Source organism: Lactuca saligna, chromosome 5, assembly GCF_052625555.1.
Source record: "Lactuca saligna cultivar CGN05327 chromosome 5, ASM5262555v1, whole genome shotgun sequence".
Lineage (NCBI taxonomy): Eukaryota > Viridiplantae > Streptophyta > Magnoliopsida > Asterales > Asteraceae > Lactuca > Lactuca saligna.
In genome coordinates, this window is record NC_136421.1 from 5,556,249 (window position 1) to 5,581,461 (window position 25,213).

At 39.7% G+C, this 25,213-nt stretch overlaps 2 protein-coding genes and 1 non-coding gene across 3 annotated transcripts; 1 reads left to right on the plus strand and 2 right to left on the minus strand.

Moving 5' to 3' along the window:
- Positions 1–13,263: 13,263 nt before the first annotated feature.
- LOC144996949 (autophagy-related protein 8C-like) lies at positions 13,264–14,731 on the minus strand. Its single transcript, XM_078956754.1, has 6 exons — positions 14,597–14,731; positions 14,420–14,479; positions 14,009–14,064; positions 13,873–13,925; positions 13,636–13,754; positions 13,264–13,552 (listed from the first exon to the last, which is right to left on the minus strand). Exons 2-6 carry the CDS (start codon positions 14,454–14,456, stop codon positions 13,458–13,460), a joined length of 360 nt encoding a protein of 119 aa, XP_078812880.1. The 5' UTR covers positions 14,457–14,479; positions 14,597–14,731; the 3' UTR covers positions 13,264–13,457.
- Positions 14,732–19,707: 4,976 nt separating this feature from the next.
- On the minus strand, positions 19,708–19,814 carry LOC144999202 (small nucleolar RNA R71). The gene has a single exon (XR_013660721.1). It is a non-coding gene; the product is annotated as a small nucleolar RNA R71 (small nucleolar RNA).
- A 937-nt stretch (positions 19,815–20,751) lies between these two features.
- Positions 20,752–21,297, plus strand: LOC144998351 (uncharacterized). The gene has a single exon (XM_078958135.1). It carries the CDS (start codon positions 20,752–20,754, stop codon positions 21,295–21,297), a length of 546 nt encoding a protein of 181 aa, XP_078814261.1.
- Positions 21,298–25,213: the final 3,916 nt, after the last annotated feature.

A 25,213-nucleotide genomic window follows, 5' to 3' on the forward strand; every position in this document is an offset into this window, starting at 1 on the left:
TTTCCAAAATATGAAATTTCTAATTCATCGTGCAACCAAGTTGCATGATTCCAAGTTTCTGTCCAATTGAAACTTGGGCGATGAGAAACTCTCCCTATTTGGTAAATTCTTGACTTTCCATAACACAATAAGAAACAAATCCATTATTGCTAATAATTTTACATCAATTTTTCATACACGCCATTGTAAGGATAAATAAATAAAATTTAAAATCAAAATTTATTTTATTGTGGAAAAATTTGTCCTTCACAATGCAACTCATTGAAAAACTTATGCTAATACATCTTTCTTATCAATCTAATTCTAACTCAAAGTAGTAGCTCAAGAATCTAATCTTCGAGAAACGTGATCGAAATCCATTCCTTCACGGTTAGATTCTGCTCACTTCTTCCCTTAAGCTTCCTTTCTTTTCTTCGATCTTACAAGACATCAATTGTAATATTATCACATTATGTATTAAGAATCTAGAATATAAGCTTAAAAGAGTTAGTTAATGGATTTTACCTATATTAGAGCCATACGTTTAGACTCTCCCATCTCTTAGATCTCTTAGGTAAATAGGGCAGCTTTGTCTCCAATGCCCTTTCTCTTGGCAATAAAAGCAAATTGACTCTTTTGGAATAGGACATGGAACTACTTCAGACATCGCCTTTCTCTTATGATCAAACTTTTCGATCATAGCATGTCTTTTGTTGCCATTGTCTATATCCATAGAGGTCTCGAAGGCAGATTCACCAATCAACTTTGCTTTTTCTATTGCGCCAAATCATTGCTGATTCAGCAGCAATAAGCATATAGGTGAGATCTATAAGGGTCACGTCGTAGTTTATCATATAGTACTCTCTTACGAACTCACTATATGAGTTGGGAAGTGACTGAAGAACCCAATCAACATCCATTTCCTCACAAATAACGGATCCCAACATTCTTAACTTATCAATGTGTGACTTCATCCCTAGGACGTGTGCACACACGGACTTTCCTTCTTTATGTTTACTTGCCAAAAGGGCTTGAGTGAGCTTGAACTTTTCAAGCCTTCAAACTTGTGGGTTAGGGAGAATAATAGGAGGAGGAGGAGGAAGTGAAGCATGATTTCTTGTTCCTTGATTGAATCGAGGAATATCATCTTGATGTGGAATGCTTGTTCCACGAGATTTGGGAAGACCATAGTTGTCGAACTTTGACATCTACAAAACGGGAGAAAACGAATTCAAGTTAGTTGATTGATTGAGTCCTTAGTAAATCACCCAAATGAGATACTAAGGCTAGGACCCAACACAATATTCTACAACTCGAGAGAGGGATGCCGTAACCCTAATTGCAGAATATTTGAAGGTAAGTGAATGACGATTCACTAATTTCCACCACGAAAAACGAAAAAGAAATTTAAGTTTTAAATCTATGAAAACTCTGAGATCCTTTGAGATTCATTGAACTTTCAATGGCATGTTTAAATCTCGATATTCCCCTCTTGTTTGTGACTGGGATGCCGAGGATCACAAAGCGGGTGTGAATAACCATGCAAACTTACATGGTGCCCTCACATGTTACAGTCACCTATTCGATGTGCCGGTAAACCACACACGCTCCACCGAACTATGACAAACATTGAGTCACCCTTTGCAACCTTTGCTTATAACCATTTAGTGTGCCGGTAAACCACACACGCTCCACTAACGTCTTCGCAAGGGCACAAAGTGTAATTTCATGGAATTGCATCAATTCACTTTTGCCTAAGTAACTAAGATTGGCAATTAGAAAAACATTTAATTACTTTGTATTTCATTATACTTATAATGGAAGGTTTCGTCCTATCCTACCCGTTCAGCTAACGACCCTCCACTAGTCAAGAATGCGGTGGGTAAGAGTGGATACCCATTCAATCGCCATTTTATAGGCAATTTCCTTAAACACCCCTTATAGACCAGCTTCGTGAATGAGGCCTACTAACGGTAAGACTGACTTTTACTCATACATATATATATATATATATATATATATATATATATATATATATATATATATAATGTTAGACTTTTAATGTTATATATATATATATATATATATATATATATATATAGTATAGGGTGCATTTTATACTTTTAAAATACTATGTGGTTAACTTTAACAATTACACTTTTAATTCAATTAAATGGTTAACCTAAACTTTTATGGATTTATTAAATCTCTTTTAATTATACTCCTTAATTAATTAATAAAACCATAAGGGTGTATTTGAACTTTTCAAAACTAGGGTTTTAGAATTTAACATTCCTAATCAACTTTTAATCAACTTTTAAATTCCAAAACTTGAGGGCAAGTTTTGAAACATTTCAAAACAATTTAGTTTTAATCTATCTTAAAATTTCGAATTTATGACATTTAAATTTAAAATTTTAAATATTAAAACTCTTGATTTAATAATTATCTTAAATTAGACTATTAATTTAATTATTAAATCATAACGGATTATCTAAATAATGAGGATAATTACCATTTATACATTTAAGTTATCCTAATCCCTTAAATATCTATATAGATTTTGAAAATATGGATGGATAATGCAAGATCTTGAATTACCATATATAACAATTAGAGGATAATTACAAGATATGGGATAATCCAAATCCCTAAAAATTAGGATCTTATCTTGGGGAGGAGGCAAATTTCGAAAATCAAGGGATTATAACAAACCCTAGATTTCGAAATTTAAGGGTTTAAGGAAAGGATTTGAAGATCTTATTCAAACTCTTGCAAATTAGGGTTTGCAAACCCTAATCTCGAAAAACCCTAGCCTCTTAGGGTTTATTGGCAATAAACCCTAATATGTCAAGTTCATACAATTGAAACCAAAACTGGGATTTGATACCACTGATGGGTTTTGGTCATAAGACATCCTATGTGCTCATACAAACCCTAATGCTTGGATCTAGATTTCTCTATTGTACATGCTTTGAATCCAAGACTATAAACCCTAATTCTAGCATATGGAAATCGATATTAACATATAATTAGGTTTAAGATGTTACCTTGATTGTTATGTTGCAATAACAATCCCAATTCCACCTTGAATTGACTTTGCATTGCTTAGAGTCACAAGTGTCACTACTCTAATGGCTTACAAACACCAAGAGCAAATGGAGAAGGTATAAACAGAGAGGAGAGAGGTTAGAATTCGTCCTTAGGACTCCTTGGGAACAAGTACACGAATTCTAAGGCCTTAGGGTCTTTATATAGGTGTAGAGATAGGGTTTCAGTCATTATCCTTATCTAGTTGCTTATCCACAAAGCAACCCATAAGATAAGTCTTAGAAATCCCTTATCCTTTATCCTTTGGACGATTTCAAGGATATCTTATCCCTTGAATTCGTCCAACCTATATCTAGGATAACTATTACCATATATTGTAACTATCACATAATTACAATTCAGCCCCTCTAGTTTAATTAATTACACTTGATCACAAAATTAATTCCTAATTAATTATTGACCAATATTAATTAAACAAATATGATTTCTCCTTTAATATATTATTCTTATAACATATTAATAAATCATAATAACCTCTCTCTCTTTATTTATTTCTCCAATCAAGTTGCTTTGGTGAAGGCAACCCAAAAGGACCATGCACCATCGGGTCAAGTACATACCAAAATAGTTATGGACTTAGACACTAATCCAACACAGTTACCATTGGTAGAATTTTCCTATAACAATAGTTTTCACTCGAGCATTAAGATGGCACCTTACCAAGCTTTGTATGGACAAAAGTGTCGTACGCCGTCTTGTTGGCTTGAGGCTGGGGAAAAGCAGTTTATGGGACCGGAGATGGTTCATCAAATTGCAGAAAAGTTGAAAATAATTAGGGAAAGAATGTTAGCAGCTCAAGATCGTCAAAAGAGTTATGCTGATAAAAAGAGAAGACCGATGACGTTTGAAGTTGGGATTTGGTTTTGCTTAAAGTCTCGCCGTGGAAGGGACTTATAAGACTTGGTAAAAGGGGAAAGTTGAGTCCAAGGTTTATTGGACCGTTTAAAGTTCTTCAAAGGATTGGGAACCAAGCTTACAAACTCAAACTACCAGAAGAACTGAATGGAATTCATAACACTTTTCATGTGTGTTATTTACGAAAGTTCACGGGGGAAGTTCCCGACATGATTCCACTTTCGGAGTTGAGAATCGATGAGAACAAAAGGTTGATTGAAGAACCAGAGGCAATTGTTGACCGAAAGACTAAGAAGTTGCGACGCAAGATGGTCGAGTTAGTGCTTGTCCGATGGAAACACACGAATGGGCCGAATCTCACCTGGGAGACGGAGAGTGACATGATGGGTCGCTATCCGCATTTGTTTGTTGAGGTGTGATTCCGGGGATGGAATCATTCTAAGGTGGGGAGAATTGTAACGCCTGTTTTTCTGGGCTTGCCATTTTTAGCAATGTAATAGTCTAGGTTAACCTTTGTAACCCGTTTTGAAATAATAGAAGTGTATTATTTGAGTATTATGTGTTTTCTGCTTAATTGCTTAATTATGTGGTTTGATTAATTAAAAATAAAAATAAGCGTCAAAATTTAAGTGTATAATAAACTTTATATCTTTAGATAATGTTGTAGTAGTTGAAACAAGGTTTCCGAAGATATAAAGAATGCCGAAATCCGAGTTATAACGAAGAAGTTATGACATGTCGAAGTTTCGCGACAAAACCGGCACTGCTGAATAACGTAAAAAATGAAATTTACGTTAGAGCGATATTTAGTCTTAGTGATCTAAACGAGAATCGAAGATCTCGTTGTTAGTATCAAAGCGATAAAAAGTTAGGCGAGAACGGACGTCAAACGAAGAACTTATGAATTTATAACGAAACTTTCTGTTCCGGCCTATTAAAAATAAATAATAAAAATAAAGCCAAAATTAGCCGATGGAGTCTAAACGAAAGTTGTAGAGCGTAGTCTCACCTTCGCGTGGATATAAAGAACGTCGAAAATGGAGTTCGTATGAAGAATATATGAATTTCCGAAGTTTATTAAATAAATTGTATTTAATTTTAATTGGAAAATCCGGCCTTATCCGAAGGCGAGTCACCGGACTCATCCGGAGTACGCCCAACGTACTCGAGTACGCCCCGAGTACAGCGAAGATGTCGACACTCGCACTCGAGGAGTTCGGATGACGAACGCAATGACGATTTCGGACCAGTACGCCTCGCGTACTAGCGTACGCCCCGCGTACTCCGAGGCACCAGCCTCCTATAAAAAGGATGCGAGGGCAGCCGGCTTCTTTGCTATTTTTCTCCATTCTCTCTCCCGTTTTGCCTCGATTTGCGTGCCAGAAATACCCCGAAGCCCCGGTAATATTCCGATTCCCGAAGCAAGTCCCGAGATCCCGAAGATCCCAAGAAGTGCGGTTTCCGAGCCGAAGCTCTGTTCGCGAGAAGTTCGATTTTTGTAGAGATCTGCTGAGGATTTCTACTTTTGCAAGTCGTAGTGCTGTCCGATCATCTTCTGATCATGTGAGTGTATACTACCTTTCATAAACGCAATAATAATACAAGTATGGTTTGCGTGTATTAAGTATATTGTTGTTTATACGTGTGAGTGCGTTGTTACTTTCTCCTAACGTATAATTATGAAGTATTTTATACGAGATACGTGTTATGTGTATATTTTGTTGTTATGTGTGTGAATGTATATTCACTTTCTTCTATCTTACAGATCTGATTATTTCTATATGAAATACGTGTTATGTGTGTGTGCCTCATCTGTTATATGGAAAATGTATTGATCAAGCATGCTATACAGGTTTTGAAAATATGTATAAAAATGTACGTTTTTATCTACTAATATGTTGGGTAGAACATGGGTGGATAGTTGGTGTGTAATAAACAGATGAGAGGCCTCGTTGTTGTTTTGATCCAGTCATCTAGCGGAATTTAGATGACGACCACGGACTTTTCTAGACAGTCCAGTGGAACGCTAGCAGACTCATAACCTGTAGGTGTTAATGAACTTGGGTGTTCATTCGATGTATTCCATCCCCCTCATGGTTGCCTTATTTGACTTGTATTGCTGAGGAATCCCCGCAGCATGTGTTGTCACCCCGATGAAAATATTCTTAGATTAGGTCCCTTGTGTTAGTTATTTTAGGGACATAAAGTGAGAATAACGGGAATGGGTAACTGGGTTATTGTTGGTTGATAATAATTAATTTAATTATTTATTGTGAGTTGAAAACCCTATATGCTCACCAGGCTCCCAAGCCTGACCCACTCAGTCTTATTTGTATTACAGGAAGTGGCGCAAGGGCGTAAGATGGATGAACCATCAAGTTGTTTTTTTTACAAGTCTGTATATGTATATATTTGTTGAATGAGTTGTAATGTTATCGTTTATGCTTATTGGTCTATATCGGAACATGACACCCCGAGTTTTGATTATATAATGAAAAATACATTTCTTTTATGAAATGCTTTGGTAAACATTGTTTTATCATGTTTTGTTTTTGGGAACAAATTCCGCAACTCTTTCAAATCAAATGGATTTACTCTGAATTTATTTTAAAAGCATAAATGAAAATCGATCTTTTCTGACCGAGATTTTGGGGATGTCACACGCATAATCTCTGGCAAAGTGTCTCGAACGAGGTCTGCTGCTCCGGACCCCAAGAAAATGCATCACCCTTCTTGGTCAACTTGGTGAGTGGCACGGCGATCTTGGAGAAATCCCTGATAAATCTCCGATAATAGCCTGCCAACCCTAAGAAACTCCTGATCTCAGTAGGCGACCTTGGCACCTCCCAACTCATCACAACCTCAATCTTGGCTGGATCGACCAATATCCCCTGCTGGTTAATGAGATGCCCTAGGAACTGGATCTCCCGTAACCAAAAATCACACTTGGAAAATTTGGCGTAAAGCCTCTTCGATCTCAAAACTCTGAGGATTTCCCTCAAATGCTTCTCATGCTGCTTTCTGGATTTCGAATATACCAAGATATCATCGATGAAAACAATCACCGATCGATCCAACATCGGCCTGCACACCCGGTTCATGAGATCCATGAACGTTGTTGGTGCATCGGTGAGCCCGAATGACATCACCACGAACTCGTAATGCCCGTAACGAGTTCTGAACGCTGTCTTCTGGATGTCCTCATTCTGAACCCTCATATAGTGATATCCCGACCTCAAGTCTATCTTGGAGAACCAAGACGCCCCCTGCAACTGATCGAACAGATCGTCGATCCTCGGTAAAAGATAACGGTTCTTGACCGTCAACTTGTTCAACTCCCGGTAATCGATGCACATCCGGTGTGAACCATCCTTCTTCTTAACAAAAAGGATCGGCGCTCCTCAAGGTGAGCTACTCGGTCTGATAAACCCCTTTCCCAGCAGCTCCTGAAGCTGCAAGGATAACTCCTGCATCTCGGGCGGCGCAAGGCGATAGGGTACCTTGGCAATAGGTGCTTCCCCTAGCACCAAGTCGATACGAAACTCCACCTGCCTCTCGGGAGGCACACCCGACAACTCCTCGGGGAAAACATCAGGGAAATCCCGCACAATTGGGACCTCATCAATCAAACTTGGCCTCCCAGTATCCACTCGCGTGTCAATCACATAGGCCACAAATCCCCTACAGCTTTGTCTCGCCCTAGCAGCTGAGCAAAATGCTGACTCAGGACGGGTACCCTCACCGTACATCATAAGTACTCCCCACTAGGGTCTCGAATCGTCACCAGCTGACGCTCGCAGTCTATGATAGCTCCAAATTGGCTCAACCAATCCATGCCCACTATGACACATACGTCCCCCATCGCAATTGGGCCTAGGTCGATCGGAAACCCCACACCGAAGATCTCAAGTTCACATCCTCGAATCACCTCCGTGGCATACAGTGCTCGCTCGTTAGCTATAGAAACTCGGAGAGGTCGACTCAAAGCCTCTTGAAAAATACTGATATGACGACTAAAGGCTAACGACACAAAAGATCGACTCGCTCCCGAGTCAAATAGCACTAGGGCAGCAACTAAATTCACAAGAAAAGTACCTACGCATAACATAATATAAGCATAATATCTCATACTCAAATAAATAGAGAGAAGAATACATACCGACCACAACGTCGGGTGCTGCGCGGACCTCCTCCGCCATCAACTGAAAGGCCCTCCCACGAGCCTTTAACGCCTCGGCCTTCACTGGCCGAACCTCGGTAGCCCTAGCCGCAGGCACAGATCCCTGTTGTAGTTGAGGGCACTCGGCCTTCCGATGGCCGATCTGGTTGCAATGGAAGCAAACCGAAAATCCCTTGGGGCAATCCCTCACGATATGCCCCTCCTTCCCGTACTTGTAGCATACTCCTTCCCGGCACGACCCCTCGTGACTCTTTCGGCACTTCCCACAAGTGCGGCCCTTCACGCTCCCAGATCTCGAATTAGCGGGCTAAGCTCGCTTGGCTGCCGGCTGAGACTGAGCCAGCCGCCGATCCATCCTCTGTGACTCGGCCTCCTCTCTGGCCTGAGTCTCCAACTCAATCTCCCTCTTCCGGGCATTTTCCTAGAGCTCAGCAAATGTTTGGTAAGTCGATATCGCCACGAACTCCTGAATATCTCTCCTCAAAACACTCAGATACCGGCTGATGCGAGCCTGCTCAGTAGACACCTGCTCAGGGCAAAACATCGCCCTCTCGTGAAACTTCCTGGTAATAACTATAACATAATCAGTACCCTGCTCGAGGGTCAAGAACTCCTGAATCACCTATTCCCTCTCCACCGGGGGAACATACTCATCTTTGAACATGGCGGTGAACCTCTCCCAGATTACCTCAAAAATCTTTGCCAAAGTGAAGCTTGCTGTCACGAACTTCCACCAATCCTTCGCTCCCAAGCGGAACTGGTTCAGAGCGAACTGCACCCTCAAGTGTTCTGGACAAGAACACATATAGAAACATCCCTCAATGTCAGAGATCCATCTCATCGCAGCAATCAGGTCCTGCGTCCCATTGAACTCTCGTGGCTTCGTGTTGCTGAACTCCCGAAACAACAACGAGTCACCTCCCTGAGGTCTGGCAGCAGCAGTAGCTTCAGCAGCTGCAACCTCAGTCACCGTTGCATACCGCTCGTCAAAGGTCTCAATCAGTGTGGTCTTGATGTCCCCGAACATCTCTGGAATCTCAGCCCGGATGGCAATAGCCACCTCCTCATGAATCAATCGACGGATCTCCTCGTCGCTGACCCCACTGCTCTCGGGTGTGTGTCGTGTCCCAACCATGATGTCGCTGACCCCACTGCTCTCGGGTGTGCATCCGAGTCCCTCAAACCAAGGCTCTGATACCAACTTGTAACGATGAGAGTTTCAAAACAAAATTTTCATTATTCAACACCCAAATTTATTTAAAAATATTCTCAAAAGTATTCACCAATAGTTATCAAAACATAACATATCCCAAGATCACAAAATCAAATCCCTTCTCTAGTGTGTACGGGTCACGCTGGCGCCTTTCCATGGTCCTCGCTAGTACCTGAAACACATAACACAACAACTATAAGCATAAATGCTTAGTGAGTTCCCCAAAATACCACATACAACACATACACCACTCGAGGCTAATGTACAACCCTCCGGTCGATGTGTCTCAGCGGGACCCTCCAGTCCTGTAGCTCGTTGGGCCCTCCGGCCCGGTCTAAATTGTTGGACCCTCTGGTCCGGTCTGTATCGTTGGATCTTCCGGTCCGGTCTACACAATCATATAACATACAAATATCACATAGCACATAGATTCACATAATCTCATACATAACACATAAGTCCTTCCGGTCCACATAAATACCACTCTAGGTAACGTATAGTGAGAAGACTCACCTCGTGTAGCTCGGTAACTCGTAAATCTTGGAAATCTCGGACTCTGTGGGATAAGATCTAGCCTCCGCCTAATCATATGAAATAACACTCAACATCAACACATTTCCCAAGGCTAAACCATTCACTCTAATCACTCTTAGGAAGGTAAAAGACCATTTTACCCCTTACATGGCTCAATTACACTAAAGTGACCAAACCTTAAAAGTCAACAAAAGTCAACCCTCCGGGTTACGCTGCGCGTACCAAACGTGTACGCTGGGCGTACCCGGAGCCTTCACAGAATCGGGGTACGCGGCCCCTTACGCCGCGCGTACTGGAATTACGCCCAGCGTAATACCTAGTTTCCTTATCCATCTCATTCAGGTCTTAATCGGGTAAGGCTTGCATTCAAAATTCAGATCTAATTCCTCTAATATGACTTAATCCATAAAGTTGAAACCTTTAAGCCTTTGCATGGCTGTAAAGGTCACTTTGTGCTCAAAACACCTTTCCTCTTTCCATAATGAGACTATAACTCATGCATGACACAAGATCCACATCCAAGACTGGATTTTTATGAATCCTCAACACAATATACATTAGAAAAGGTCAGATCTAAGCTCATGGAGACTCTTTGCACACAAAGTCTCCAACTTTGAACCAAAACCCTAAAAATGGTCCAAAAAGCAAAACTTATGAAGAACAAGGAAAACTTTGAGCTTTTTACCTTAGAAGGGATCTCCAACCACTGTAGAACTCGGATCTACACTTGTTCTTCAACTTCTAGCTCCAGTAATGGCTCCTTCTTCTCCTTCTTCACCTTGAAAAGATAACTTCAACCTTAAAACACACACACCAGCTAAAGCACGGATCTCAGCTCTCTAAGGACTCACTCAAGGGGATATGGTGGCTAGGGCAAAGGACTACATGTTCCTTTTATAGTGAAAAAGCCAGAAATCAGGGTTTGCATCTGGGCTAGCTACTCCCAGCGTAACCCCTGGGTATGCCCAACGTACCCGGGCAAGCCCGCGTTCAATTTAAGCGAGTGAGTACGCGCGGTGTACGCCTCAGTACGCCCAGTGTACTCACCAATCCACCAAACAACTTTAAGGGACTAATTTGTCAACTCTCCCAAAATAGAAGGGTCAATAAGCTTACTTGGTTTTCGGGAGCGGGGTGTGAGATGTTTGTGAAGTTTAATTGAAGATCCATTGATGGATTATTTGGACGAACTCACAGTGAAGCAAGAGGTGTTCAACTGTTTCTAGACTTTAATTACAGAGTGAACACAATTGATTTGAGTTTCGAACACCTCTATCAGCCAATGAGACAGCCACCAGTATATATCCCATCCGAGCTTGCTAAACAAAACACTTTACCTTCAATGGGATCAGCTTTGACCAACAAACGTCCGAACCTTTGTAAGGAATGGTTATAGAATCAATAAGGCATCTCATATAGTTTACCTTGTATTCCCAATATCTTTTAACAAAAGCAACGTAAAGTTGTTTGCACTTGGAGTCTTGTCACTTACGCTAGACCACATCACATGTCTTAACTCCTTATCGAAATCCAAGAATCCAGTTCATTAATTAGGGCCGAAGACAACCAACACAACTGAAAGCTTCTAGAGATGAAGTTGACACCATCAAAGTCATCAAACTTCATCTTGTAAAAATCGAGCTACTCGTGTTTCACCAATGACGGATATGTGATCCACTCAGCTTCTTCTTTCACACATTTTATCGCCTTTGACGTCTTTTTTTTTCTCATAAGATTTCATGAAAAAACTTAGGCGGTGTTTGGTTTGCAGAATGTTTTCGAAGGAATTGGAATATGTTAAGGAATTGGAATTTGTCTTGAATTGGAATCCAATTCAATTTTCTGTTTGGTTAACAGTAAATGGAATTTGAATCCAACTTTATATTTTGTTTAGTTGGCGGAAAATGGAATTGGAATAGTGTAAAATGACAGAAATACCCTTGTTGGTTTTTGCTTACTTTTACTTTGTTTTATAATTATATGTAAATATATATTATATAAATTATAAAAATAGTAAATGGTGGTGGTGGCATCGGCGATGGTGGTAGAAGCGACGGTGGTGGTGATGGCGGCAGTGTGTGGTGGTGACAAAGGTGGAAATGGTGGTAGTAGTGACATCATTAGTGTTGATGGTAGAGGTAGTGGTGGTTGTGGCGGTGGGTTTACTGGTGTCGGTGGTGGTGGTGGGTGCGGGTGGTGGCGACGGTGGTGGTGGTGATGATAGATTTAGTAGTAACAACGACAGTAGTAGGATGGTGGTGTAGGTGGTAACAAAGGTTATGAGTGGTGGTGGTGGTGGTGACGGTGGTGGTAGTAGTGGTGTTGGCGATGGTGATGGTGGTGGTGGTGGTAACGGAAGTTGTGGTAGTGGTGGGTGGAAGTGGCGACAACATCAGTGGTGATGGTTAATGATGTTGGTGGTGGAGGTGGGTGGGTGGCCGAGGTGGTAGTGAAGGTGGTGGATGGTAGTAGAGATGGTGGGTAGTGGTGGAGATGATCAAGAGTAGTGACGAATTTTTCTCATATTTAATGTTAAAAATGAAAAAGTAGTATGGTAATCTTTAACATTCCCAGTTGAAGGAATTTGAATTGTCTCATATTTTAGATGGAGTTTATTTTCCCTCATTGGAATGAAAGTTAGAGACATTTAGGAATCCAATTCTTTCTCAAAACTTGAACCAAACAAAAAAAGTGATGAAATTAAATTTCAATTCCTTCCAATTCCAACGAACCAAACGATCCCTTATTATTTTCTATCAACCTCAACGCCTTTTATTTTTACTTTTTAGCGACATCACGTGACATGCATACATTGCATCAAGTAAGTTATTTTATTAATTTCTCTAGAACCTTGGCCATTATCCATATCTTTATCAATCTCACTCAAACGAGATTGAATTTTAATTTGGTCTCTCTCTCTCATTTATTTATTTTTTATAGAATCACCAAATTATTTGTGCAAACATTATTATCTTTAATAAAAACAGTCGCAACATTATTATTATTATGTTTAATAAAAACAGTCAGATTACATAGTGGGGACTTGAAAGCTGAGTATAAGGACTTCTATCCACGAAATCATATAAAACTAGTCATCAATATTTTATTTTTTCTTTTTGTGTTATTAGTTCTATGTTTATTTAATTTTATATGCAAGAAACCAACCAAGACGTCATAACATCGTTATTATTTTTAGTTTTTTTATTACATTTAATCTCTCTTATTTTAATTATTTTTTCTTTATATAGAAGCTTCAAACACAAACTTTTTAGACATGGTTTTTATAATATCAAAAAAAAAAAAATTAATAACACGATTGGCTTGTAATTTTATATTAACACCATATCAAACAAATCTAAAACGGCAGGAAAATATAGAAGCTTCAAACACATATTAAACTTCTCAACTTGATTCCATGCAGATACCATTCATTGTCTTATATACTATTTGGATCTCGTTCACAAGATTAGAGTCACTAAGAGAGAGTAAGATATGAAATCAAACAGAGCATGCACCATTGATAAAAGAATGTACACATTCATCCATCACCTTCTTCGTATTTACATTCAGAACCACTTAACAGCTTCAGACCAATCCAAACGTGTTCTCCCCACTGTATGTCATGTACAGGAATCCATCCTCATCTTTGTTTTCTTCATAGATTGCAGACATCATTGCAGCTGTAAACATATATTATACTTATTATTATCAAATCACATTACAACAAAAACACATACTACTTGAAACACGTAAATTTACTAACCAGTAGGAGGCAGAATGTTCTTCACAAAGATAAAGATGGCCTTCTCAGCACTCAGCTTGATCCTCTTTCTAACCACATACACAAACTGCCCCACTGTGAGATCAGCAGGAACAAGATACCTGCAATCATATAAGACTTCTGTTAAAATAAAGAATTGCGTTTTGAGTTAAAAAAAATATCAAAAAACATAAAAAAGAAATGTGAGGATAGTTGAATTGAGACAAAGAGATGACTAACTTTTTCTTGTCAATGTCTGGTATGTCGCTTCGTTCAGCCTTCTCTACAATAACCTGCAACATATAGCAATAATGAGAAAATAGCATACAGATACATATCAAGAATGTTCACCATATGAGAAGATCATATGTCATACCGGAATTCTGTCAGGATACTTTTCCCTAATACGAGCAGCTTCAGCTTGGCGCCTCTCTGAAAAAAAAGAGTTACATCACATAATTTGCGATGCAGATGTATATATACTAACGTAATCAAACAGCATTAATTCGCAGATCGGCATAAGAAACTTAAACGATTCTCAATTCATTTTAAAACGAGTAAAAAAGTAGATCTACGCAAACCCTAATGAATGATCAAAAGCTACCATGTGAAAAGCTACGATTAGAGAAACAAGAATTCGAGTAATTCTATCTACGCGACGAACGAGAGTCCAAGATCATACAGATCAAACCACCCAATCAACAGAAAACACTTCGATTTCTAATTACTATAAGCACGAAAATATGATTTTAGATGCGATAAAAAAATACAAGGATTGGGAGAGTACCAAGAGGATGTTCCAATTTGAATGAACTTTTGGCCATGGCGATCGAGACTATGAAATCAACTGTAAAACAACAATCGATGAGCAGATCGAATTAGGGTTTTGATCGAATACAAAAAAGCGAAAGAACCGATTTGAGATTGAATAATCAAGATTCTACAAAACAAACGAAGATCATACCAAAAAAATCTTGAGGAAATGAAAGAGAAATTTTGTGCGAAATTTTATAGAGAATTCAGTTTCCAATGTTGATCGGTGCCTCAAATCTGGTTCTTTTTATATTCTTGATTAGGGCAAGGGGAAATGGATGCCTCTAGAGTTTAGAGCCTCTTTTTGTTTCACAGGCCCATCATCTTATCAATGGAATTGGCTGATTGGACTGGGCACTTCCAACCCAATAATCTTTTCATACTTGTCCAATAACCCGTTAAATGGTTCAAGTTTAATACGATTATCCGGTATATCCAAGACAAACCGGCTCGTGATCTATGTGGTCACGAGCGTTTTTCGTGCACACTACCCCGACCATTCGTGGTCGGGTGTTTTCGTGGTGGTTCGTGATGCATACGACGAGAGACAACGCCCAATCATGGCTTCTTCTTCGTCTCCCTCTGGCTCTCTCTTCGTTCTTTTGTTTGTGGTCGTGGAGGGTACTCCATGGCTTTGTGATAGGTTGTGGTGACCGATCTTGGAAGCTATCCATGACCATTGTCGTTGAGAATATAACAAATGGTCTAAGGTTAAAAGGTATACAAAGCACAAATGGATCTGTACGAACCATGATCATGCACACCGTCCTAGTGTGTAGTTGTGAGTCGTGGTCGTGACTATTCGTGGTGGCTACGACGGAGGCGGACGACCAATTGAATTTCGAGGCTTAGATTCGACCGTTCAACGGTCATTTTTTATAGCTTTTATTTTTTATTTTTTTTTCTTTACAAACTCAATACCTATATAAACAAAATAAAACAATCACTTCTCATCAAATTTTACACTCTCGTTCTCTAAGCCAAAAAACACATGGATTGCTTTAAAGATTTCGACTCGGATGATGATGGAGAATTCATCTCAACCTTCTCCAACGTTGTGCAACATTTTCACGATGAAGAAATTTCAAATGTTGCACATTTGAGAGCAGTCGTTAATCGTGATCGTCAAGCCGCACACGACTTATTGGTACATGATTACTTTGCTGGTAATTGTCTTTACAATGAGAACTCGTTCGAACGTCGTTTCCATTAGAATAAAACTATATTTTTACGTATTAGTAATGCTTTAGAGGTCCGTTATGATTTTTTCAAACAAAAACTCGATGCTAGAGGAATAATAGGTTTTTTCTAGTATACAAAAATATGCGGCTGCACTTAGGTATTTGGGATATGGCATAACATTTGATGCATCCGACGAGTACTTAAAGGTATCTGAGAGGACTGTAATCGATTATGTAGATCGGTTTTGAGCATGTGTGTATGAGGTTTTTCACAACTAATATTTGTGTAAACATACTCCACATGATATTGAGATATTATATTTGACTCATGAAGAGAGAGACATGGATTTCTGGGTATGCTTGGTGATATTGGCATATTTAGCTATATTTTTATGTTGGATTTTTATCATTTATTGGCTTATTAATTGCATATTATGGATAAAAGATACTTAATATTGTTCAAATTAATTTTTCAATCCAAAAAAAAAGCTCGGAAGCAAAAGGAAGCGGGATATATGAACGAAAGCTCGGGAACGAAAGAAAGAAGAAAAAAAAAAAAGCTTAATTCTGAAGCTACTCGCCGAGTAGGGTCGTCTACTCGATGAGTAGATGCGAGGGTTCGCGAAGCAATATGTGGAATCCTTTCCGTACACGGGTTTTAAGTGATGAACTCGCCGAGTAGGTCACTGGACTTGGCGAGTAGCCACTGTTTTGAGAAAACTATAAATAGACTTCACAAACTCGAATTGAAGACCTCTCTAGAATTTTTGGTGGAACACTTGGTGATTAAGGAAACCCTTGGAGCTCTGGAAAACGTTGAAGAACCCTAATCCTTCATTCTTAAGAGATTAAGGAACCTTAGGTTTAATTTTCCACTTTACCTTTGAATACAATTATGTTAGGTTTGTTTGAATTTGTTTTTAAGCTTTCATATACTTAAATCATGAACTAATTTCGTTAGTTTCTGTTTGGGGGAAACAATTTTGCTCCTATGGTTTAATTTACTCTTTTTGATTAATTGTTAGTTTGTGATATTGTTAAATTAAGCTTGTTAAAGACCCTTATGCATTTACCATAACTATTTTCTGTTAATTGCTAAGTGATTAAGCTGCATGAACATCTCTTAATTGCTTATCTCATATAATTTATGTGAACACAATACCACATGCCTAAGAATAATGAACATCTCTTAATTGCTTATCTCATATAATTAAAAGTAGGATTAAAACTAGTTGAGTTCACACACATCAAGTTTTTGTTGCCGTTGTCGGGGAACGGTTCAAAAATTAGCACTAATTTCTAGTTTTATCGATTCTTTGTGTGAGATTTATCTTGCATAAAGTTATTTTTAGGTAATTTAGTTATTAGGATTAGTTTTAATAGTTTTCTGTTTTATAAATTTAATTAGAATTTTTTTTGTTTTTGCCTTGAACTAGCCGAGTGCAGTCGAAGCGACTCGGCGAGTCCATAGTTGTTTCACAGTTTTTAGTTTTATTTTATTTTTGTTCTTTTTACGCATTTCTTTTGTTTTGTTTGTAGGACTTTCATGACCAGAGGAACCAACACACCCTTGGTTCCCCCTTTTGAAGACCTAGAATTCGTTTTGAGGAAAAACAAAGGCAAGGACGTTGAAAGCTCAAATACACCTAAGAAGTCACCTTTGACTAGCTTGAAGACGGTTTTTGGGAAGGAAAAGAACAAGAAGCTATGAGACACCAGCAGTCGAAAGAGCGAAGAAAGCAAGTTAGAGGATATTGAAGACAACCCAAAAGAAGCAGAATTCGAATACGACTACGAAACCGAATACGAAGAGGAAAGCGATCAAAAGGTGACTTTGACAACACCATGGCGAACATCGATGAAGTTCCCATGGGCAAATGGAAGACGATGATACGAGATGATACGGGCCCGGGTGTAACGTCCCGATTTCAAGTATAAATTTAATTAAAGAATAATTGGTATTATGTCCTACTCGGTGAGTTGGTTGCCCTACTCGCCGAGTAGCAGTGGATTGGATCGCGTGTTTAGTGACCTACTCGGCGAGTCCACCAAGAGACTCGGCGAGTAGGAGCTGGAAGATGAAACCCTAAATTCTGGGGTTTTACACCCTATTTAAAGGGTTATTGGCCTCCACCAGCCTCCCCTTATGCCTCTTGTCTCCTTCTCAAACCCTAAAACGTGTGTGTGTGTGTGTGTTTGGTGTCCAAGCTTGAAGGAGTGACTTTGGAAGGAAGCAATTGAAGAAGAAAGGAAGAGCAAGGCCAGGAACTCGGGAAAAGCTAAGGGATTGCATCAGCCATCACTCTCTGGAAGGTAATAAGCTATTCCCTTAGGCTCTTTTCACTTTGAACCTCCCTTAGATGGGTGCTATGAAGGACTCTCCATGTTTAAGCTAAGACCTGAAGTTATAACTTTAGATCTGGACTTCCCTTGACCTCTAGATCCATAAAGTTCCCAGATTGTGCAAGGTTGAGACTCTCCCAAGGTGTAAAACTCCATTAAAGAGCTTAGATTGATCATTTCGGGTCTTTAGAGCCTTGTATGTACGTAAAGATTGCAACTTTACGTAATTAACGTGCCTTAGGAGCTTGGATCTGTAATTTGGGGCCTTGCCATGGCTTAAAAAGCAGTTGCATGGATTAAGATCTGCATGGACTCGGCGAGTTGATTAAGGGACTCGGCGAGTCCGTTGAAGATGGCCATAAACTCAGCGAGTTGGATGAACAACTCGGCGAGTTCGTTGAAGATTGCCTTGAACTCGGCGAGTGGTAGAAAACTCGGCGAGTCGCAGACCTACACTCGGCGAGTCAAGTCAACATGGACTGTTGACTCTGATTGTGGACCTTGAATTGGACCAGGGGGTTGACCAATTGAATTCTGTGGGTTCCTGGGATTGGGAGATTTATAAAAAGGTTGTGTGGTACTTTTAGGTGGTGAAGTTCGTGTTGGACCCGGGAGTTGAGCTTTCTTATTTCCGACGACAGTTGCGAGGTGAGTTATCCTCACTACACTAAGGGGTCTAAGGCACCAAGGCTGGCCCATTGGATTTGATATACTAGTAGTCATTGATATGTTGAGTTAAGTTAGTAATGTATGCCAGTTGATATGCAAGTCGGGTATATCTATAGGATTGCCTGTGATACTGATTGATTACCTGTATGTGCATTTATCTGTTACATGTCGACATGTTATGTGGGGTGGGTTGAGGTTGTACTGCTCTGTGCGGTAGCCCACAAACCCGAGAGTCAGATATGAGCTGAGGGCCTGGTAGGCATTCCAGACTCATACTGAGGACTCGAGAGCATTCCACATACGAGCTGAGGGCCCGGTAGGCATTCCAGACTCGTACTGAGGGCTCGATGGCATTCCAGATATGAGTTGAGGGCCCGGTAGGCATTCCAGACTCGTACTGAGGGCCCAGGGGTAGTCCAGTTTGTAAGACCCAGTGCATGTTGTTTTGTTTTGATTGATATGATATGCTAATGTTGATATTGCTATGTGAATTGTATGTGTATCGGTATTTTGGGGGTAACTCACTAAGCTCTCGGGCTTACAGTTTTAGTTTATTGTTTCAGGTACCTCAGGGGATCGCGGCAAGGCTAAGGCTTGATCGTACAACTCCTCCTATTGTGTTATGTTTCTGGGGAAAACTCTGATATAAATGTATTTTGAAAACAAAGTTGTAATGTTTTGATGAATTTGACATGTTTTTAAAAATTTAAATTTGGCTTAAACTTTGAGTGTTACATCGGGACTCGTGCAATCTGCAATTCCTGCGACTGCCACTTTTGAGCTTAAGGGTCACATACTTGCTCAACTCAAGGAGATCCCCTTCTACGGAAAAGACCACGAAGATGCGTATAAACACTTGGATGAAGTCAATGATGTAACTGATTATTTTAATGTTCCAAATGTGTCTCGCGAAACCCAGCTGATTCGTATGCTTCCCGTTACATTCAAGGGTGTTGCAAAGGATTGGCACAAGTCACTTCCCCCCCCCCCCCCCGCCGGATCCATCACTACATGGGCTAAGATGAAGGAAGAATTTATTGACCAGTTTTGCCCACCTTCAAAGATAGCCAAGTTGAAGAAAGCTATTGCCAATTTTGAACAACAATCTGGAGAGTCGCTTTATGAGGCATGGGAAAGATACAATAGTCTACTAAGGAATTGCCCACATCATGATCTTAATATCCAACAAGAAGTCTCCATTTTTTATGATGGGGTCAATGTAACTACAAGGCAACTTCTTGACTCACAAGGACCGCTCACCAAGAAACCACCCCTGGTGATCAAGGAATTAATCGAGGAGTTCTCTAAACACTCTAGAGAATAGTATAAGTTTATAACCCACAAAATGAAGTAAGCAGGGGGGTGGTGAGCACTGTTAACAATAGCATGGCGACAATGATGGCTAAACTAGATAGTTTAGATAGGAGGATGACTAAGATGGATCAAACAATCCACGCTATCCGGGTGGGATGTGAGAACTGTAGAGGACCGCACCTCACTAAAGATTGTGATTTGGATGAGAATGAAAACAAGAAGGCTCAAGTATTCTATTCAAGTGATGATAGATTTTATGATAATTGGTGAAAACCGAAGAAGGAATGGCTCCCGTACGACGAGTACAAAAAGTCAAAGGTGGAGAAATACAAGCAAAAAGAAAGAGGTTTCTATCAAAAGGAGGAACCGGTTATGGAAAAGAGGGCCGATTTGGAAGAGATTCTTACAAGATTCGTAGCCGGATCCGAGAAACGACACAATGATACCGATGCTACACTTAAAGATCAACAAAATATGTTGAGAGAACACCAACTTATGATGAAAGATCAACAAGCTTTGCTTAGGAATAAGCAAGCATCTATTGTCAACATAGAAAAAGCAGATGGGGCAACTTGAACAACAAGTGAATGAGAGAAGATCGGATGGACTTCCGAGCAATACCGAAGGTAACCCGAAAGGCGCACATATAAACATTCTCACAACTAGGAGTGGGAAAATTATAACCCCTCTGGCCCCTATTCAGAACGTAGATCCAAAGCTGGTACAAAAGGAGGAGGCAGAAGGGCAGAACAAAAATCAGACCCATCTGAACCCAGACTCTACTTGCCGAGTCCAGGATATGGACTCGACGAGTCCGACACCTGATCGGAAACTTAAACCTCCTGTTAAGCCATATCAACCTCCACTGTCATATCCAGCCCGAGCTAGACAAGAAAAGAATGAAGAAGACTACCAGAAGTTTATAGAACACATAAAGGCTCTTCGAATTAATATACCATTCATAGAAGCAGTTGCTCAAATGCCAAAATATGCTAAATTTCTCAATGAGCTTTTAACTAATAGAAAGAAGATGGAAGAAGTGAAGAAAGTGGTTCTGAATGAGAATTGTTCAGCTGTCATCTTGAACAAACTACCGAATAAGAAGGGTGACCCGGGTAGCTTATCCTTACATTGTCAATTCGGAAATTTAGCTACCATCTATGCATTGGTAGATTCAGGGTCAAGTGTAAATCTCATGCCTTACTTGTTTTTCAAAAAGTTATATCTTCCCGAGCCAAGGCCCATTCGTATGGCAATACACCTAGCAAACAAGACAGTTACATTTCTTAGGGGAATTTGTGAAGACCTTTTGGTGAAAGTGGACAAGTTCGTGTTCCCCGCATAATTTATAGTTTTAGACATGGAAGCAGATCCCCAAGTCCTAATCATATTAGGGATACCTTTTCTTAATACAACAAGTGCTATCGTAGACATGCGAGATTCTAAACTTACCCTTCGAGTAAGAGACGAATCAGTCACTTTCGGAGTTGATCAAGCCATGAAGCATGCAAGGAGTAGTGATGACACAACATTTTCGATTGACATGTTGGAAGAATTGTTGGAAAACCGGAATTAAGATAAACCAAGAAAGTCCACCGTCTCATTGGAAGAAGAGTTTGATGCTGAAAGGGACCTGCTGGAATTGGAAAGACTGCTTGAGGAAGCTGATTATAATGATCTGATCAGAAGTGCAGAAAGTCTGTGACATCCCCAAAATCACGGCCAGAAAAGACCGATTTTGTTTATGCTTTATAAAAATCAAAGTACTTCTTTTCATAAAAATGTTGCGGAATTTGTTCCCAGAAAAATACGATAAATACGTTATCAAAACATTTTCGAAGAAACATATTTTATTTATGTTAAAATGTTTGGGATGTCATCGTCAATACAGAAACATAAGCATAAACAGAATTTACATTTATTTACACTGGTGGTCTACATCTCTTTAATCTCTCAGTGTGACTTCATATCAATACCTGTGATGTAAATAAACTGAGTGGGTCAGGTTGGGAAACCTGGTGAGTACATAGGGAGTTCAATCCCACAATGTTATACCATATATATAGTGTAAAACTCACAAAATATACAATTTCACCATATATATATAAACAACTCTTATCCCACCCCATCGATCCTCGCAACGAGGCTATCCATACTTTCGGACCTAAGATTAGTCGTTTTACCTACTCCATACTCCCGGATCAGAAATGAACAAATTTACCAAATCCATACTCACGGACTAGGGACGAATGACTAATCCATACTCTCGGATTAATGATCAATGATTATGCCTAATCCATACTCTCGGACTAGGGACAATGAATAATCCATACTCTCGGATTAATGACGGATGATTATGCCTAATCCATATTCTCGGACTAGGGACAATGACTATGTCTAATCCATACTCCCGGATAAGTGACATATACTAACTTCTATTCTCTGAGTTTAACTCACTTGTAATCGTAAGGATATACTACCCAATATTCCTCATATTTAATTTAGGTCTACTCTTTATCCTAAATTATCAAATATAATCAGGTATGTTCTTTAACACGAATTTCAAGCAACATCAATTAACTCGCACATAAACATATAATTAATACTTCAATCAATACTTGTATTAAAATCGTGTTCATGAAAGGGACTATGCACTCACTTGATAGGTGGTGATTTAGCACTCGGACAGCGCTTCAATACTCTCAAAACAACTTTCCTTTGATAAAACCTAGTACCAATACCACTAGGGTTTAGTCTAACGATAACCGCGACAAATTAATAGTCTGACTATTATTATTCTTATATAAGCGTTAAATAACACTCAATATAACTCATAATAATAGCCCAAATAATTATTTTAAGGACCTAATAACATTCCTATAATTATTTTAAAGCTATATTAAAAGTTGCGTAAGCGTAGCACACTTACAGTGAATTTTATCGAAAACCGGAACTTTATTTGGAGCAGTGTTTCGAAACCGAAAAACTCCTTTTTCTCGGGACTCCGGGAGCCTCGGGGCTTCCCTAGGGTGCTAAGGGGTTTTTCTAGGGTTTAGGGGGGTTTAGATGAGCTAGAGATAGAAACTAGTGAGAGAAAGAAGTGGATTTGGAGTGAAGAACAATGGCAGCCTCGCACATCAATTTATAGGGTCAGACTCCGGTCATTACGTTGGGCGTACTCCTCGCCAGCTCGGACCCAACTGTCTTGCACCCATCGTATGGATCAGATCGAACCTACGCGGGGTGTAACCTCTTCGGACGCGGGGCGTACTGCGAAGCGACGTGTCGTAAATCCGAAGCGAAGCGTGATCAGCAAGTGACGGCCCTGATTGAGCCACGTCATCTCCCTCGCAACAGATTTTGCAAATTCAGTTTCCGACTTCTAAAAATCATAAATTTTGCATACGAACTCCTTTTTCGACGTTCTTTATATCCACGCGAAGGCGGGAACGTACTCTACAACTTTCGTTTAGACTTCGTCGGCTAATTTTGACCCGATTTTAAATTTTATATTATTAACAGACCGGGACAGGATTCATCCGTTAAATTCTCATAACTTCTTCATCTGATGTCCGTTTTCACCCATCTTTTTCTCGTTACGCTACTCTTATCGAGATCTTCGATTCTCGTTTAGGTCGTGTCGGCTAAAAACCGTTCGATTTAACATTCGAATTTCGGGTTGTACACTGCTAATCCGAAACTTCGAAAAATCACAACTTCTTCATACGAAGTCAGATTTGGGAATTTTTTTTATCGATGTTCTTATTTTAACATATTCTACGAATTTCTTTTAGATCACTAAGGCTAAATCTCACTCTATCGTAAATTCACTATTTACACTTCCCGGTATCGTACCGGTTCCGTCACGAAACTTCAACGGGTCATAACTTCTTCGTTATAACTCAGATTTCGGCGTTCTTTATATGCACGAAAACCTTGTGACATATTCTACAACTTGGTTAAGATTATTTATTCTAAATAATCTTTTGTCGAAAAGTCGTTTTCGACCCCTATTGCCTCTAAATTGACTAGCCCGGATCTACGGGCGTTACAATTATGCCCCCTTAGGATGATTACGTCCCGGAATCATCAACGAAACAGGGCTCGTATAATGACTTCATATGTCATTTATTCATCCTAGGTAATATTTGATAACTTCCATATTCCTTCAAGTCTATCTCTTAGACTCATTGACTGTAAGCAGTACTTAATCGTGCACCTGCTCTCTACCTCAGGTTAGACTCAAAATTATGATCTATCATCATGTGTTGCACATTTAGACTTAGGTCTCTTAGTGTCAAATTTTAAAACAAGCTATGCCTTCCTTCATTTTCTGATGTGATATAATCACACTACCAACTTCTTTAACAACGAGTGCGATACTTCTATTGTTCGCTTTGATTTCAATCGTTTGGTTTAAGTCAGACGCTACATCAAACTTGGTTTTCTGAACCACGTAACCTACTCATTGTAGTCGGACTCAATGGGATATGACCACTAGGGTCGTGATAACAACAATCTTCTTAGTCATTACCGAAACAATGGTAACGACATACTTGAATAAAACGAAATCAATTACTAGCTTCTTGGTAACCTTGTGACTTTCCCTGATCCAAGTGTGAGTCCTGTGCTTTCGGTAGTATAGGCCTCTACTACCATTCACACCTACTCATACTCGTCCCAAGTATTGTCCCGTAGTTTTTCCAAGTCACCATACAAGAAAACCATACAACAACTTAACACATCAAATAACAAAACAAAGGTTTTATATTATTTCTTGAAACTATTACATAGGTGTTCAAGTTCACCCTAGACTATGCCTCTAACGGGCTACATCGTGAGGTACTATCTACACGATTACTCCATAACTCGATCCTCGGATGTCAAGCCTTCACTCCTGAATCCTCGCATTGTCATCTGCTTCGTTAAGGATCATTTGAAATGCTCTCGCCTTTGGCTTTGGTGGCACATTTGGCTTTGTAGCCCCTTCTCTCTTTGGGCAGTCTTGTTTGAAGTGTCCTTCTTCTCCACACTTAAAGCAGACTTCTCTCTTGGTTGTGCATTCGTTGGCATAATGACCAGTCTTCCCGCATTTAAAGCATGTTGTATATTTAGAGCATTTCCCGATGTGCTTCTTTCTGCACTTGTCACACCATTGCGTTCCTTCTTCAGACTTCGAGAATTTTCTCTTCTCGCTGGACCTTGAAGATCCTTCAAACTTTCTCTTCTCGCCAACCTCCATCTTGTTGGCGGCTCTTCCC

What these genes read in the sequence shown, in the direction of transcription:
- LOC144996949 (XM_078956754.1), bottom strand. Translation starts at nt 14,456, where the DNA reads ATGGCCAAAAGTTCATTCAAATTGGAACATCCTCTTG. An exon ending in AGTATCCTGACAGAATTCCG is followed by an intron (nt 13,926 to 14,008) that starts GTATGACATATG and finishes TATATGTTGCAG; the next exon opens with GTTATTGTAGAGAAGGCTGA. An exon ending in GAACATTCTGCCTCCTACTG is followed by an intron (nt 13,553 to 13,635) that starts GTTAGTAAATTT and finishes ATATGTTTACAG; the next exon opens with CTGCAATGATGTCTGCAATC.
- LOC144998351 (XM_078958135.1), top strand. Translation starts at nt 20,752, where the DNA reads ATGGACTCGACGAGTCCGACACCTGATCGGAAACTTAAACCTCCTGTT.